The following is a 17,781-nucleotide window of genomic DNA, read 5'->3' as shown; positions in this document are numbered from 1 at the left end:
TCTGATAACTGGACTAACATCTGGTTCTAACTTCGTGGAGTATACAACTGGAAGCTTGCCTAGTTTGTCCTCAAAAAGATCAGCATAGGTAGAAAAAATATGTTGGGTGAAATTAGAGTAGTGGTCTTTCAGGCTAACATGATGGACTTCCTTATTAAATGAAAGCAGTCCCATTTTCAAACAGTCTCTGATCTCTAATAATGATTGAATGTGCCTCTTGACCACATAAAAATAACAAGTCGTAACTTCTCCCATCAGAGTAACATGATAGCACTACTGAGCCTTCATCTTGAATTTCTTCACCACCACAAGTAACAAGCTTCGCACACTTTGCTAAGTCAAGCCTTTTACCGTTACACACTCTAGCAAATGTTTCTGCTGACATAACATTGCACTTGGAACCTGTGTCAATTTGAGCTCTGTGGGTTTTCCAGTTATCCGAACAGTACAAAATACTTCATTCTTTGCCCATAAATCCACTGCATTGACTGTTTCATTAAGCACTGACACACCATGAACATAAAAAGTATGTGATGTAGGGTCACTGCTTTCTAATTGATCAACTCTTATCTTGAAATGTTCCCTTTTAATAAAAAAATGTGTGCCTTTTGATTTACAAAGCCCCTTGAAATGATTCCACTTATTGCATTTGTGGCATTGCTGACCAAAAGCTAAATATTTTTCCTTTTTAGGTTCATGATTTCTGCCACAATTACAATTGGCAAAGAAAGTAGGTTGGTGCCCATGCTTTGAGTTTCCGGTCTCACTGTTGTGCTTCACTGTGACTGTGCAAACTCTGGAACCTGCTTGAAAACTTTGGGGTTTAGCAGTGAGTGCTGCAGGGGGTACAGTTGCTGTCATGTGCTTGGGCCTGTTTCTTTTGCTGCATATGATTAACATGAGCTCTAGACATTACTGGAAGCATGCATCTCTCATTTGTAAACATATTTGTATGCTTTTCTGTGAGCTCGTATATCTGACAAATCTCAATGGCCTTATTCAAAGTTAAGTCACTGTCACAAAGCAAAATCTCTCACAGCATCATCTTTAGTACCGCACCCATGTCTGTCTTTTATCAACTCATCCCTTAAATCACCAGATCTGCACGTTTTAGCCTTATTTCTGAAATCAATTATATATGCTGCAAAAGTTTCACCAGGTTTTTGATCCCTTGTATAAAATAAGTGCCCTTCAGTTGTAACATTTGTCTGGGGGATACACATTTCTCTAAATTTACATTGTAAGCACTTAGGGTCCTCCCTTGACTCACCCGGTACAACAGTATGATGGATTTATCCCTCGCCTGCAAAGATAGCAGGGACATACAAAAATTTGCACTTCTGACCCAGCTAAATTAAGTAGAATACATGCCTTTGTACGGTCATCTTTATCAAAAAATGCAGCCTGTATGAAAATGGCATACTCTTGCTCAAACACTCTCCAGTTCTCTGCATTGTTATTATCAAGCACAAGTGCACTGGATTTTTGAAATCCGTCTGCCATGCCACCAAAGTATGCACAGACACACTGACAATATGGCCCTTGTAATTATGTATGAACAAGCTGTGCTGTGAGAGCTCGTAATAATATTCAAATGCACAATAAACTCTGAAATACTGTACTTTGTGAAATATGCTCTGAAATGGCTGTATGTTGTGAAATAACTTTACTGTAATACTGCACAAACTTGAGCACTTCATGCACTTCTTATAACTCTGATATCTTTAATTAATACGAAAAGCACGTGCTTAGCGAAAATACTGCCGTTTCCTCTTATTTTATTCGTTTTATGCAATTCGGACTTTATTTCAAACATTTTCCATATCAATTTGAATATTTTTATCAATATCAAACATTTCAGTTTATTTAAATATCCTTTAGAACGTTTTGTATGCTTTGTGTAATAATTTGCGAATAAGAAATAGTTTGAGCAAGTTTTAACATCTGAAATTCGTTTCTGACCTGTTTTGCCAATTATACATGCAGTAGGGTTGATTCACTCCTGTATATTCCTCTAGTCTTAACTGAGTGCCTCCTGGTCTCGAACTGAAGAATCTGAATCCCATTCATTCTGGCACCATGTCTTTTAGACATGCCACTTATGACACCATGTCACTCTCTCTCTCTCTAACATAGATGACGAACAGGCTGGGTAGTTCGTTTAGATGCTTTATTACATAGAAACACATCACGATGGGTAGCAGCATCATAAAATATAAGCAAACTGATTAATAGACAGACCTTACAGACGTACATGCTTACATCTCAACAGCTTACTACAAAACGGCAGTCAGGCTCACAAGTGCTCAGTATTTATACACTTGTGCAAGCCCTTGTATAGCTTCTTAAAGGTACATACACACACATTGATCTACAGTCAGTGTCTCACCAAATAGGTCCCTAAGGCAAAGCACATCCAAACCAAATTTTTTAGTCATAGTTGAGTCCATTGTGAGACACACAGATGCCCCACTCACCAGGCCGGACAAGGAGAAGGTTACGCTCAGCTGTCTATTGGGTGCCAGGATCCATCAGATCACACATGCACTCGTCTCTCAACAGCAAGTACTGTTATGACTCCTTCACAGTTCATGTTGATATGAATGACTTGAGATACATTTCACTGGAGTATATGAAGAGAGACACGATTGAGTTCTCTGAGTATTTGTCCCAGGCAGGTATGTCCATAGCCTTGACCAGCATTCTACCCTCACCTAGGATGATACCACAATATAAACAAAAAATTATTGACTTCAGCAACTGGCTTAGTTTCTGGTGTCATTCTAAGGGGATCCTTTTCATGTCACCCTGGGATGACATGGTTGATAGACCATGCTGCTTTGCCAGATATGGTCTTCTCCTGTCACCTCTAGGCTTTTGGTTACTGGCTAAGGCACTTGCCTCCCCATAATGCATTTTTTAGGCAAGGACTCAAGAACAAAATTTCCAACATGAAAATATCACTCACAAATATTAAAGGTTATGCTGCTAAACACTAGGAGTTTAAATCATAAACTGCACTCTCTGGAAGCACTCTCCTCTCCCTGGAGGATGTTCATGTCTGTGCAGTCAGAGAAACTTGGTTCATGGCTGCAGAGAGTACCCTTACCTTGCAAGGCTACAATGCCTTCCACACTTACAGACTGCAAAATGAGCATGTGAGAACCAAAGGAAGAAGAGTATCTATCAAAGGTAAATACACCTCTAGACTGGTTAGACAGGAAAACTCCATGGAGTTACTCCACGTTCAACTAACTTCAAGTCGTTGTTAGCTATGGGCCCCTTTCAATGAACTATGATGCCCAGGCTGCTTTTTTGGATCTACTTGAGTCAGTCAAATTACAACCAAACACTCTAGTCATGGGTGATTTTAACTATTCCTCCATTGATTGGGAAACTTATACGAGTACCAACATGCTTGCACAAAGGTTCCTGGACTTTAACATTAATGCCCTGAAACAAATAGTATGCAACCCCACAAGGGGCCGAAATATTCTCGACCTGGTCCTTACCAACTTGGGTGACCATTGCACCAGCACAGGTATAGGGCCTTCACTGGTTATATCTGATCACAGTTCAGTCATATTTGAAGTAGCTATAACACCTGAAACCCTCATAGGTGAAATCAGGCTAAAATATTTCACCAAAACTAATTATACTCCTAAGGGGTGGCATAAATAATTTCTAAGCTTCTGTTCCCGCAGATGGCATTGACAACTGTACTAAGTATACATAACTGCCCTGTACAATCACTTATACAAATGTATTGACACTGCTGTACCTGATAGGATCAAAACAAGATCTTCAAGAAAAAACAAGCCTCCTTGGTGGACATCTAGCATTAATAAGTTATACAACAAGAGGAAGAAGTTGCCGTCTAAGAATAAAAAAGAGAGGTCCCAGCACTGGAAGAACACCCTTCCCTGCTTGAATAAACAAGTAAGACAACTTGTAGCAACTTAAAAAAAAATTTAGCAACCATTGCTAAGGACAACTGTAAGGCATTCTTCAGCTATATCTGTAACCTAAAAGGTAAGACCCATACGTGCACTGAACTAGTTGTGGATAGCATCACACACACACTGATCCTGCAAACATAGCTAACCTATTAGCTGAGAGGTTTGCTGAAAATTTCACCCCCCCATCCCCTCCAGACATTACACAAAGCATTCCCTCTACATCTCCCCCACTTTGCATCTGAAAAGGGCAAGTTAAACATGGTAGATCTCTTCAAAAACATCACTAGAGCCATAGACAAAGGCAAATCTGTGCATACAGCCTACCTTGACTTAGTGAAGGTCTTTGACACAATCCCACATTTGGACATCATTGATAAACTTTCCCAATTGAATAGCAACCCTTATGACATCAGGTGAGTTGCTAACTGGCTCACTGACAGACCACATTCAGTCAGAGTTAGGGACTTTACGTCTGCCAGCAGACCTGTCACCATTGGGGTTCCAAGGGGCTCAGTGCTGGTCCCCCAGTTGTTTGGAATATACTCCTCAGACATTCAGGCCAAAACAGAGGGGCTGTAGCTGACTAAGTTTGCTGATGATTGCAAATTAGGTGCAGTCATTGAATTCCATAAACAATGTCAATATACTTCAGTCGGGACTTACACCAACCAATGATTGGTGCCAAAGCCATCTACTTAGACTCATTGTTAAAAATGCATTATCATCCCCTTCAGTGAAAACAATATCCATGCAGACTGTCATATAAATAATAATATCCTAAGCAACAACTTAGTAGTGAGAGACTTGGGAACACAAGCTGACTGTAGACTTTGACCACCGTGTGTCTGCTGTGGTAAGAAAAGTATTCTTATGTTGCACACCTCATTAGCAGAGGCATTGTCTCAAGAGGTCATAACTCCCCTCTACTCGACACTCATCAGGCCAATAATTGAGTACAGTGCTCCCTTTGGTATGTACCTTAGCAGGCACCTGCAGCAACTTGAGAGACCACAGAGATTTAAAACCAACAAAATTCATGGTCTTGAGCACTTGTCATACATTGACAGACTGAAGTCACTATCACTGTACTCAGTAGCATGCAGACTAGTTAGAGGGGACTTGGCCTGGCCTAAAGAGCAGTCTTGGATCCAAACCTAATGGAAATGCTGCACATACAAAGTCAAGTGGGACAAGTGTTACCTGCTTCAGGGACCTTAACCTGGCCTACAACATAAATAGGACCTGCTGGAAAGACAGATATGTCTCTCAGAGGTTGCCACTTCTCTGGAATAGCTGCCAATTCACATGAAACAGAGTCCCTCTATGATGCTGTTTCAGCATAGCCTGGATCACTGTATGGGAACTGTAAATTCCTGCTGGGGATTTCACCTTTGACTCTCCTAGATATGGGCAGTTGTTGCTAACTAAGATCTAAGTTTTGGCAAGATCCTTTATATATTGGGTTTCTCTAGTATTATATTGGGCACACACAACTAGGTTTATAAAGACCTTTGGGTCAGTAGCCCAGTAACCACCTGTGAACGTATTCTCCTCAAACATTCTGGTAACTCCCACTTTTTGTACTTTGTTCTTCTGCCACAGTTTTGCCAGAATCAACTCCTCCTGCTGGTAGGATTGCATCTTTACTACTAAAGGTCTGGGTTGCTTTCTCATAGCCAGGTTTGGAGCATACACACAATGTGCCCTTTCAGTTAACAACTCCTGCTGTGGAATACCAGTCCAGTTGCTTATTTGTGCTTCCATAAAATGAATACAGTCTGTTCCTTCCAGCTTCACTGGTACAGCAGAAAATCTCGGGTATTCCCTATGTGCTCTGTCCTCTAATTCTATTAGTTTTTAAACCATTTCTTATTGTGCAGTCTCATTCAGCCAGCCTTTTCTGTATTTTGATCTCTGATTTTTGCAGTTTTATCACATCTGAATATCTGTTTAAAGCTTCTTTCATGTTTCCATCGTTTTTGTTGTTTGAGTTGATATACTCCTTCAGTGTTTTGTTTATTTTAATCATGTCTGTGTGTAGTTGTCATATACTGTCCTCTAAGTTATTGGAAGTCATGTCTGGAGCTTGTACTGCTTTTTGCTGAACAGCTTCAGTACTTTTCCCAGTCATAGTTTTTTCCTAACCGTTAGAAGCTGATTTTCCTTCAGGTCCTCTGTATTTCTTTTTTTCCTGGCATCCAGGCAGTGCACTTACTAGCCAGATCTGATGTTGTCCTTTTCATTCTTCCTCACTGATGGGTTACAGATCCAATTCTTGGATTCAACTCTGTCGCATGCACAAGACTAGGATCCGAATCTCAAGCTCCTCACTCTACCCATAATGTCCTAATCTATCCCCAACTCCTCAAATCTTGTTTGCTGGCATTGCGACAGGACATAGTTTTTGAATCGCAAGTTGTAAGACAGTTGTAAGAGTAGAATTTTCTTGTTTATTTTTTGGTAAACCCTTTCTGTCACTGTTGTATCATCACTGCTTGGTATCGATGCTACTGTTTACTCCTCCCGCTTTAATTTTAGGCTTCACTGGCGTTAGGATTCTCTGTCTTCTGCCCTACCATTGCTTCTTCCTCTAGTGCCTTACAGCACTTCCTATAGCTCTTTTCCCCTCAGTGTTTAAAAAAAAAACTGTGTTAAAAGTTTTTTTGGTAGTTTCTAGCATGTGTGGATAGTAGTTAAGGTGTTTACCTTGTTTTTCTTTTAGAGCGGGTAGTTTGTACTGTTAGTTTTGCGTGGCTTTCGTGTTAGAGTTGTAAGTTGTGGTACTTTAGCCAGTCATTTCTGAAAAGCCAACTGGTTTTAAAAGATGCAGTTCTTGTAGGCACAAGATTCCCAATTCAGATGCCCACAAGAAGTGAATGTATTGCTTGGGCCCAGAGCACTTAAAATCGCAATGTGATAGCTGTACTTCGTTTAATCTCAGAGTCCTTTTAGACTGCTGGAGTAAGTTGATTTTTAAGGGCTTACTTCCGGCATCTTCCTTTTCCTCTCCTGGGTCTCAACCCCCTACTAAAACTCATGGCTCCAGAGAGTCTAAAAAAACAAGCTCTCCTTGTTTCTCTGAGGGCTTCATCAGAGCCAGCTGAAAAATTTACAAAGACTTCAGATCCGAAGAAAGTCACTCCTTGTTTGGATCCCCAGGACTCTTCAGATCTGACAGGGGGTGATCACCATGGCCAGTTCACCATTACCTTCCACATAAGCTTCAGATCCCAGACCCTTGGATCTGATTATTAGGAGCTGATCTGCAGAACTTGTGATATGAGTTTCCCTGGCCCTGCTATCCCAACAGTTCCAAACTCCAACCAAACATGCTAGGCCTGCTTCCTCAGCTTCATTCAGATCATCTAGGAGCTTGACAGAGAATGATATGGACAGGATGATATGGAAGTTTCTTAGGGCTCATGTCCAGATGGAGGTTTTGCCAACTCTGTCCCCTCTTGGATCTGTGAGTGCACCTGCCCAGCCTATACAGTCTCCTTCTCTGATCTGACCAGATGTCTCGAAGTCCCAGGATCCAAGATACCCAAGAGAGTCAACGTCGGATGCCAGGAAGCCTCCTTCTTCAACTCCACCAGTTTCCCTGACCAGCTGTGCTCTGATTCCTTTGTATCAGAGCAGATCTCAGATCCAGGAAGTCAGTGCCAGGTCCAGGGGTTTGGGTTTGGCTGTGATGCTGTCAGATCCATCCTTTCTGCTTTGTGTCTTGGCTCTCAACACCTCGGATCCAATTCTGTCTGGAGGACACGGATCTGAGGTTGGCCCTGACCTCTTGTCCTCAGCTGCTTCAGTTCCGAGGAAGGCGGGAGAGTTTTCCCCAGGTCTGTCAGCCTTCCAGGTGGTAGAAAGGGCCTTGTCTTTGCATAGAGATTCATTTTCCGATATCTTGGATGCTACTCCTTGCTCCTCATCAGGTCTGAGCCCATCATTTTTGCTCCTCTAGGTCAGCCTACCCTGGGAAACCTCCATACTCATTCCCCAGAGGGTTTTCCCCATTCTTCCAACACCTCCCCTGAACACCCCACAGAGGGAGGTACTATGTAAGAATATGTGCAGGAGGAAGCACATAGACTTCCTGATGGAAATTCACAGAAGACACCGACTTTGATGAGGGAGAAGGATCCCCTAGATCACCACCTGATGACATCTCCTTTGGAGACATCCTGGAAATCCTCAAGCAGGAGGGTAGCTGGTCTTTCCAATCTCCTCTTTCTGAGAAGTCAGTGTTTCTGGAGGCTTTTGGGGTGGCCCGTCTACATCTTGGGTGACCCCCCCCGGCAGATGAACTTATTGATATAGTTTCTCGCTGGGCTTGGAAGGAACCAGACGGACCCTGTCTAGCCCATCTCCAAATGCCCAAACATATTTCTAGTTCCCACAACAGACAGAACCCATTGGATTAAGGGTGTCCCTGTTGATGCCATAGTTGTGGCAGTAGCCACTAAAAAGGAGGTAGCCGAGCAGAACTCCTCTGTCCAGCCATCGAACAGGGAGTCCAGAGAAATGGACAGATTTGGAAAGTGCATCTATGCCTCAGCTACATTCGCACTAAGGTTGTTAAATTACCTGGCACATTTTACCCACTTGCAGAGAGATTTGATAAAGGATCTTTCAAACTCTGTCACCGAGTCCATGTCTGGAGGGTCTCAAGAAGGTTTCTCCTCAACTGACCTCTCTTCCGTCCATTGCCAATTTATCGATGAGGCTGATCTCCTATACAGTGAAAGGTGACTCACGAGCAACCGCTTCAGGCATAGCCATTAGGAGACATGCCTGGATGAGGCTTTTTGACTTCGTGGAATCCTTTAAGATGTCTTTTCTTAATGCCCCTTTGACGGCTTCTCCTTGTTTGGGCCAGCAGTGAAAGATATGCTTATCCACAGCGAGTAGGAAGGAAAGACCCTGTCTGCTTTCGGAATCAAGTTTTCTACCCCACATCGAACCTTCTGTAGAACCCAGCGAGGTAGGAAGAAAATGTGATTCTGTAAGTCTCAGGGACCTTTTCAAGTCCTGTGCGGGGACACTTTCTCCAGAGGCAGAGGAGGAGGGTTCAGTGGCAGACACTGCCCCAGAGGGGGTCCGCAGAACCAGGGCTTCAGAGACTCATTCTCTGATGGGCCCTATCAGCACTCCTGAAGCACTGCTAGACTGTCCATCTCTGGAGGCAGAGGACATATTGCCCTGTACCTAGACAAATCTTACAAACAACTCATGGGTGCTAAGCATAATATCCTGAGGTTGCTACATTCCTTTTTCCCTTCCACCTCCTGTCACAAGGAGGAAACTCCCTGATGTTCCACCCAGTCAGAAGGAGTACGCAGCTCAAGAGAGTCAAAAGCTGTTAAAAAAAAGAGTCATCCAGGAGGTCCCACCCAAACAAATAGGATTCAGAACTTAGTCCCACTTCGTTTTGGTGCCAAAGAAAACAAGGGACTTAAGACCAATTTTGGATCAAAGCAATTTGAATCAGTATATAAGAAGTCAAAGTTCTGAATCATTACGGTTCAGTCCATCCTGCCCCTTTCTCTAATAGGATAATTGGACATGCCCTGTAGATCTCCAGGATGTAAACTATCACATCAAAGTAGACAGGCACTCCCGGCGACAGATGCACTTTTGGTTGGGAGCCAATCATTACCAATTCAGAGCACTACCCTTTGGGCTCACCATAGCCCCCAAGTGTTTACCAATTGCATGGCAGTTGTGGCAGCACACCTGAGATTCAAAGGATTCCAGTTGTTTCCCTATCTAAATGATTGGCTCCTCACTGCCTCAACCAGGCATTAACTTCTTCAAAACGGGGATTACTTGATTCAGGTCTCCAACTCCCTAGGCAGTATGGTAAATGTTGCCACATCAAAGTTGACTCCTGTTCATAATCTAGAATTTATGTATACTTTAGTTCCTCTAGCAAGATTCTTCATGCAAGTCTTCCAGTGGACTTTGGCAGTACAGTGGTCTATTATTTACCAGCCTCTGTGTTCCCAATCAGACAATCTGTTTTTGGGCAGGCCTTTTTCTCTTCCTCCCCCAATAGCCACAGTGACCATGGACGCTTCCAAGGTGGGGTGGAGGGGCATGACTCCTGTTCATAATCTAGAATTTATAGGAACTCAACTGGATACAATGATTTAAAAGTGACATCATTGCCCCACCATCGCATCACATCCTTCAGAAGTCAGTTGTAGGACTTATTGTCTCTTCTGTCCCCTCCAGCCAGAATAGTGTTCAAGCTGTTGGGTCATTGTCAGCTGTCATACTTCTAGTTCCTCTAGCAAGATTCTTCATGCGAGTCTTCCAGTGGACTTTGGCAGTACAGTGGTCTATTATTTACCAGCCTCTGTGTTCCCAATCAGACAATCTGTTTTTGGGCAGGCCTTTTTCTCTTCCTCCCCCAATAGCCACAGTGACCATGGACGCTACCAAGGTGGGGTGGAGGGGCATTTCAAGGAAAAGATGGTCCAGGGAATGTGGTCCTCCTTGGAGGACAGGTTGCATATCAATGTCCTAGAAATGAAAACAGTCCTTCTAATGTTGAAAGCCTTTCAGGGTGTTCTCCCCCTAGGGACTACTGCAATACACACCGACAGCATGTTAGTCATCTGGTACATCAACAAACAAGGAGGAACCCATTCCTATCCATTGTGCAGAGAGGCCATGAGGGCCTGGGAATGGGTGATCTCTTAAGACTACTTTTTAATTGCAATGCACATACCAGGGAAAACCAGTGCACTGGCAGACAGACTCAGCAGGTCCATTCTGATCTCTTATGAGTGGTCCATCAATCAAGCAGTAGCAAACACAATTTTCAGCTGCTGGAGCCAGCCTTGCTAGGACCTATTTGCATCAAATGCAGCAAATACTTTGCTATGATTACCCCCTCTGGGGAGTCACTGAGGGATGCTGTGATTCACAATTGGCCCCTGAGTTTCCTGTATGCCCTCCCCCTTCTTCCCCTTATCCCAAAGTTTTTACAGAAAGCAAGCAGGCTGAAGAGTTCAGCTATCCTCATTGCCTCTTTTTGGTCGTCAACAGGTATGGTTCCTTTTCCTCTGGTCTCACCTGAAATATCCCCCAATGGATACTGGAGCCCAGTCAAGATCTCGTATCTCACCCATCAGAAAGTCAACATCCCAATTTCTCCATGCCTTTAAGCTGATTGCATGGTTTCTCCACTTCCAGTGATAGTAAGACAGTCCAGGCTAGCTTTCCCAGTTCATGACATTGTCTTGACCTCCCAGAAGTCCTATACCAAGAAAGTCTACAGTAGCAAATGGAAAAGATTCTCTATATGGGCTTCAAAAGAGAATATTGACCCTTTCTCAGCTCCTACTTCGGCCATCCTTCTATGTCTCTCTACTGTTTTTAAGGACGGAGCTAGTTTTTCTGCTATTAAACTTCAGTTTGCAGCCATATCCAACTTTCACACTGGAAACAAATCCCTTTCTCTGTCAATTTCCAGATTATGCAAAGGTTTCATGAAGATAATTTTTCACCTTAGTCCTCTGATCAAGGACCCCTCTCCTCCTTGGGATCTCACAGTGGCCCTCCAAGGACTGATTCAGAAACTCTTTGAACTGACAAACAAATGTGATATGAAGTTTCTTTCCTGGAAAAAAATTATTTTGGTGGCTATCACTGGCGGAAAGAATTTCTGAACTTCAGGCCTTATCAGCTAAGCTTCTTTACTTTATTTTCCATAAAGATACGGTGTCTCTATGAACCAAACCTTCCTTTATTACTACAGTAGCCACGGAGACTAACATTAATCAGTCCATACAATTGCCAGTTTTCTTTTCAAACTTTACTAATAAGGGCGAATACATGCTGCACCTTTTTGATGTTCATAGACAGCTATGTTTCTGTCTTCACAGAAACAAACAGTACAGGAAGTTTGACCAGCTGTTTGTGTTCTTTTCCCATAACTGCTTAGGTCAAGGCGGTCTCCAAAATTACTCAGGCTAAATGGATTACGGACTGTAGTTCACTGATTTATTCTCCAAAAGGTTTGTAATTGCCTTGTCCTCCTAGAACCCACTCTGCCAGATATATGGCTACTTCATCTGCCTTCTCCTGTAGAGCTTCAGTTGATGATATCTGGGTGGCAGCCACTTGGTCGAAGTCTCATACTTTTGTTGCAGATTACAAATTGGACATTATCTCCAAAAGCAAGACTTCCTTTGGTTCGACAGTGCTATGGCGTGTCCTTCTGTGAGGGCCTGCCAAGAGTTACATAGCTGGGGACTCTGACCCATCAGTGAGGAAGAATGAAAAAGACATCAGATTTGGAAGTTATGTACTTACCATAACTTGGCATCTGTGTTGTCCATTTTCATTCTTCTTCACCTTTCCTCCCAGCCATCCCCCGGCCTTGTCACTCCTAGAAGGATCTTCGGACGTTTATGGGACACTAAAGTTCCAGACTTGAGCCTCATCTTTTCTTATGTCTGTCCTGCCTCATTTATGTAGTGGGCAATAAGGCATCAAACTCAATCTGAGGAGTTGGGGATGGATTAGGGAATTAGGGGCAGAGGGAGGCGCTCAAAATTCAGATCCTAGTCTTGTGAATGCGACCGCTTCGAATCAGAGGGTCGGATTCATAACCTATCAGTGAGGAAGAATGAAAATGGACAACGCAGGCCGCAGGTTATGGTAAGTACATAACTTTCAATTACTGAAATTTACACAGAAGTACAAGTCCTCTGGCTTTGTCTGTTAGTTTTTGTTTTCACACTGGAAACTCTAGAATTAAACTGTTAAGTCCTGTCAAGGTTCATTTGTAGTCATTTTGGCATGTTTGCCCATGGATCCTCCTCTTTCGATGCAGTCTCATGTCAACATTTTTTTGAAAGAGGTTTTGCATAAGAAGCCTCCAAGTAAACCACTGGCCCCTCCTTTGGATCTTAATTTTGTGTTAGAGAAGCTAACACCTGCTCCATTTCAACCAAGCTAATCTGGCTGACTTGAAGTTCTTAATGTGGAAAACAGTTTTACTGATTGCTGTGTCCTCTGCAAGAAGAGTATCTTACGGTGAGTTAACCCTATCTCATTTTATACAGGAAATATGTTGCTTTGAGAACTTTCTTGTATCTGGGTTTACTTTAAGCCAAACTATCCAGCTCCCTATTTTTTTCCTGAACCTAAAAATTAAGGAGAAAGAATATTCCATACCTTGAATGTCCACAGACAACTTAGGTACTTTCTTGACAGAACTAAATATTTCAGATTTTCAGATCAGTTCATTTCTTGTGAAGATAAAAAGAAGGGACAGTGTGTGTCGAAAGCGACTTTTTCCAAATGGTTCCCTAAGGTTATTACATTTTGTTATACTCACCATAACAAAACTATTCCAGGCATAGTCATTGCTGACTCTGCCAGGGCCTTGGCTTAATCTGTGGCTTTTTGGAAATAGTTGGAGTCTAGAAGTATTCTAGAAGCTGCTACTTGGTCCTTTGTACATATTTTTACAAAGCACTATAAGCTTGATTTCTTCTCTGGGTCCAAGTCAGGCATTGCTAGGACCATCTTCCAGGGGCTTTTGGTCTCTTCTCCTTCCACCTCCCAGTTGTAGTAAGCTAATGTAATCTACCCATGTAGTTAAGAATACTGTGCAGTGAACAATATGATGAATTAATACAGTTGTGTAAACTTACCATAACTATAGATGTTTGAATGATCACTGCTGCAGTAGCCATTTCCTCCTTCCTTCCTTATTTATTTTTTATATACCGGGGTTTGGGCATTTATTTATTTATTTTTTTCATAGCATTGTCCTTTCAGGGCTTAGCCTCTCGCACAGGAGAACTTGGCATCCAAACTTGTCTTTTAGTCAGCTTAGTTCAAGCTGCCTTACAGTTTGGGCATGTGGAAAGCTTTGGAAGCTGGCCAGTTGTAACATCCTTAGCAAGATATAATTCCATATAGGTAAGGCTACTTCAGCAGTGATCATTTGATCATCTACTGTTGAGGTACGTTTACTTACACAAATGTGTTTTCTTTGACATTTTCTTTATATTCAGAAGGTACAGTAGATGATCATTAAATGTTTTCCTAAATTAAGCTATGTGTAACAGAAGTGAATGTCAGAAGATACATTTGTTTTAAGGCTAAGTGAATGTTGCTGATTAATGTGATGTGCTCTGTAGACCATTTGGACATACTCAGCTGTTACCATAAATATTTGTCTACAAGAGCCTGTAAACTGTCCTTTATTATGCTTTAAGAAATTCAGTATTTTTGTTTTCCTCTTGACAAGGCTTAAAAGTGGAGATTGCACTTAAAGTAGATTTCATATGCTGAAAGTGAAAATAATCATAGTGTGTCATGAAGTGAAACCTAGCTACAAATATTTGGTGAGAAGACAGGTTCCTTGGGGAAAAATATATATTTGTTACTGTAAGTGTAGTATTTAAAATTAGCATGTCTTCCCTAAAGTATGATGTGTCTAGAAAACCTGAAAAGCTGTATATGCTAATTGCTTGTGTTTTTTTTTTCTCTGTATCTTTCAGGAGGACAGCTTTCGGAAACGGAAGATGCCAGTAATTAGTTCTGTAGTCAGAGTGAAATCTATCAATGATGATGAAGAAGAAGATGAGGAAGATGATGATTATGCTAGCTATGTGTCCCGAACAGGAAGCTTACCCAGCAGTGTCTTAGTGCCAGCAAAGCCTGAGAGAAGGTACTGAACAGTTGCACGCACACACACACACACACACACACACACACACACACACACACACACACACACACACATCCATCCAGACTTGATTTCCTAGTGTGACAACTCAGACACACACGCATCTGTAGCCACCTGTTAACAAACAGGCCTCCCTACAGTTGATCACTTTCACACAAACAGTAACACCCACCCATTTACCCATAGACACACACACACACACACACACACACACACACACACACACACACACACACACACACACACACACACACTATTTATTTATTTGAAATCTGTTGACCGTGAATGTCTGACTGAGCTTGCATCCTTTTTCAGCAGAGGCCAGGAGAGAAAAGCTCCACAAAGTATTACATACTCCATAAAAAATGTTTGCAAACAGTATAGTATACATGAGGTAATATAAACATGCATTATAATGCTTGGATTCCCACTTGTAACATGAGAGTTTAAAAGGTGTTATTTACAAGAAAGGCAATAAAACAACATGTTAAAGTCATTCATATATCTCCAATATATAAGGAATTCACCATTTAGAGGGGAAGTAATGACAATTAACTTTTAAGATAAGACATATCCATCCAGTCTATTCCTAGTGTGACAACACACACACACACACACACACACACACACACACACACACACACACACACACACACACACACACACACACACATTCATACTGCTGCAGACACACACACATTCATACTGCTGCAGACACGCACATCCATACATGTACGCCAACACATTCCTCACCCCCACAACTTCTATGAGCTTACCAGTACTGCAAGTATACTGGTGTGTGTGTGTGTGTACGCACGTATTTGTGTGTGTGTACTTATTCATATATATCCATTCCTGCCAGATATATTAATGCAGGGCTAGTGCTAGGTGCTTGGACTCGCTCCATAAAGTTGGGCAGGATTTTGAGATCCCTGTCCTGAAGTTTATCCTTTTATGGCAACATTACTCACCTGAGTGGAGGATCTCCATGTTGTGGGAAAGCCTCCTGCCAGTGGTCAACCATATATCATCCTCGGACCAACTGTCTGGTAGTAGCATGTTCCAGGAAATATACGTATGTGTCGCAGGACATAGCCCATGAAGAAACGTATCTTTCTTATTCCCACATTGTCACTAACGTTACATCTTTTGTAGGATGAGGATCGATTTATGGACTCAGGAATGTCCTTTCACTTGAAGTAATGGAGAACATTGTACCTCACCAGTGGTTTGTATAGTTCAGAGAATATTAGAACAGTAGCATACTATGACAGTGGGAGCCCTAATAATCTGGTAGTTTTTTGGAGATTGGAGAAGCTGCAAAATTTTCTTCTGGCCATTATCAAGTGATTGTAGGTGGGACTGACACCCCATTAAACCCACTCTTCCATTTTCTCTCATAAAAAGGTGCAGGAAAAGGTAATTGTATCTTGTGGGTTTAAGAAGAGGGTTAGAACCCACCCTTCCAAACCTAAGGTAATTTTGCTTCCTGTAGTACTGCAGTGGTTATGGTTAATCTTTAAATGCAAAGCTGCTTGTGTTAATCAGTTATCATAGTGTTTTTCAAAATTGTAATTTATTTTTATTTAAACATACCCTTTCCAAAAAAACATGTTTGCTATCTTTATACACTGCCCAGGGTGCTGCTGGCATGGTTGTTCCCCCTGAAAGTTTCCTGTTGTACATTTGGAAGATGAAAATGGATATTATGGAGAACCCAGAGTCATACATAATTACATCCTTTATTACTGTGGGCCTGCATTGACATACAGTCCAATGCATCGGAGTTTTGAGTATCAGTCAGGACTGACAGAATGCTCTTTGTGCCATAAGTGTACATGGTGGGTAGCTAATTATGGATTAAGTATGTGTATGGATGGGCTGCTGCTTTGTCCGCTGTAGTACTCATTGTAGTTCCCTGTAGACCTGTGTGATGTGATGCAGTAAGCATATGCAGAGTGTGATTCATAAAGGTTTTGAAGCTCACACTGGGTATGCACAAATAATGCCCACTATGTAACACTTATTTAGATTATGGCGCAGAATTCCATTGATGGAACTGAAAGCAAGGATAGTGAGCCTTTTACATATGCTGCTCTATGGTACAGATCTTGTGACACTGTGTAGTATTTTTTTATAGTAATCTGTTTACATGCATTTTTGCTACACTGCTTTCAGAGGTGCGAGTAGTACTTTTGTGTAGGCTAGCTGTGACTGCCTAGCATTGCTTGTCAGGCTTCCTGGTTGCATTAGGTCCATGATGCGTAGGTGACCATAATACAGTAAGAAGTCTCATCTGTAGCATCATTGCCTTAATGCATGCACCGGATGGGATAGGAGTAGGAACCCCTTGTGGTGATGGTAGAGCTGCGTTCTATATTGCTGTAGTTGTATATTAGGAAACTGTTGTATAAATTGTATAATTATTTGATATATACCAGAGAATCATTTTTATTTCACAACTGTGTTTAGACATGGATTCTCAACCTTGCAAGGCTTAAAATATGAAGGGATCATGTAAGACACTAAATATCCCATTAGTAATGCAACTGTTTCCATATCTAAAGAAAACTGCAAATTAAAGAGTGAAACATATACTGGCTCAGTGAAAGTTGAAGGTCTGTCTTTAAGCTTTGAAGTTCTGTATACCTTAAGGTTTCCCAGAAGAGTAGTTTTAGTCATAGAAATGTTGCTAATTAAAAAAAAATCAACATCTTAAAAAAAATGACAGGACCATAATCTGTGCCAGGTTAGTTAGCATCATGATGTCATAAAAAGTGGACAAAAGTGCAGATCAATAAAAGTAAGAAGAAACAAAAAAATAATGACAGCAGTGAAAGAGCAAAAAATTGTGACCTTTGACTAGAGTGAGACTGAGAGAGGTGGAGAGCCGAGGAGACTGGAATGTAGAGTAAGGAAAATAGAAATTTAAAAGGATGGCAAAAAGAAATACATAAGTAGTCAGAGTGTAAGAGACTAAAACATAGGGTAAGAAAAAGGGAAATTAAGAAGGCCAGTAAAAAGAAAAAGGCACTCATGAAGAATAAGTTGATGTATGTACATCTGAATTTCTTTTACGATGCAACATTTGTGGTTCATAACACATTT

At 41.7% G+C, this 17,781-nt stretch overlaps 1 protein-coding gene across 2 annotated transcripts in view; it reads left to right on the top strand.

Moving 5' to 3' along the window:
* Positions 1-17,781, top strand: part of ZC3H14 (zinc finger CCCH-type containing 14) — a 1,193,127-nt gene that overhangs the window by 551,394 nt on the left and 623,952 nt on the right. For both annotated transcript variants that reach the window (XM_044073898.1, XM_044073899.1), the window contains one exon: positions 14,486-14,655. In XM_044073898.1, coding sequence (XP_043929833.1) covers positions 14,486-14,655 — 170 coding nt within the window. The remainder of the gene's footprint in view (positions 1-14,485; positions 14,656-17,781) is intronic.

Source organism: Protopterus annectens, chromosome 6.part0 (genome assembly GCF_019279795.1).
Source record: "Protopterus annectens isolate FY-2018-M chromosome 6.part0, PAN1.0, whole genome shotgun sequence".
Taxonomy (NCBI): Eukaryota; Metazoa; Chordata; order Ceratodontiformes; family Protopteridae; genus Protopterus; species Protopterus annectens.
This window is presented reverse-complemented; position numbering and strand designations above follow the sequence as displayed.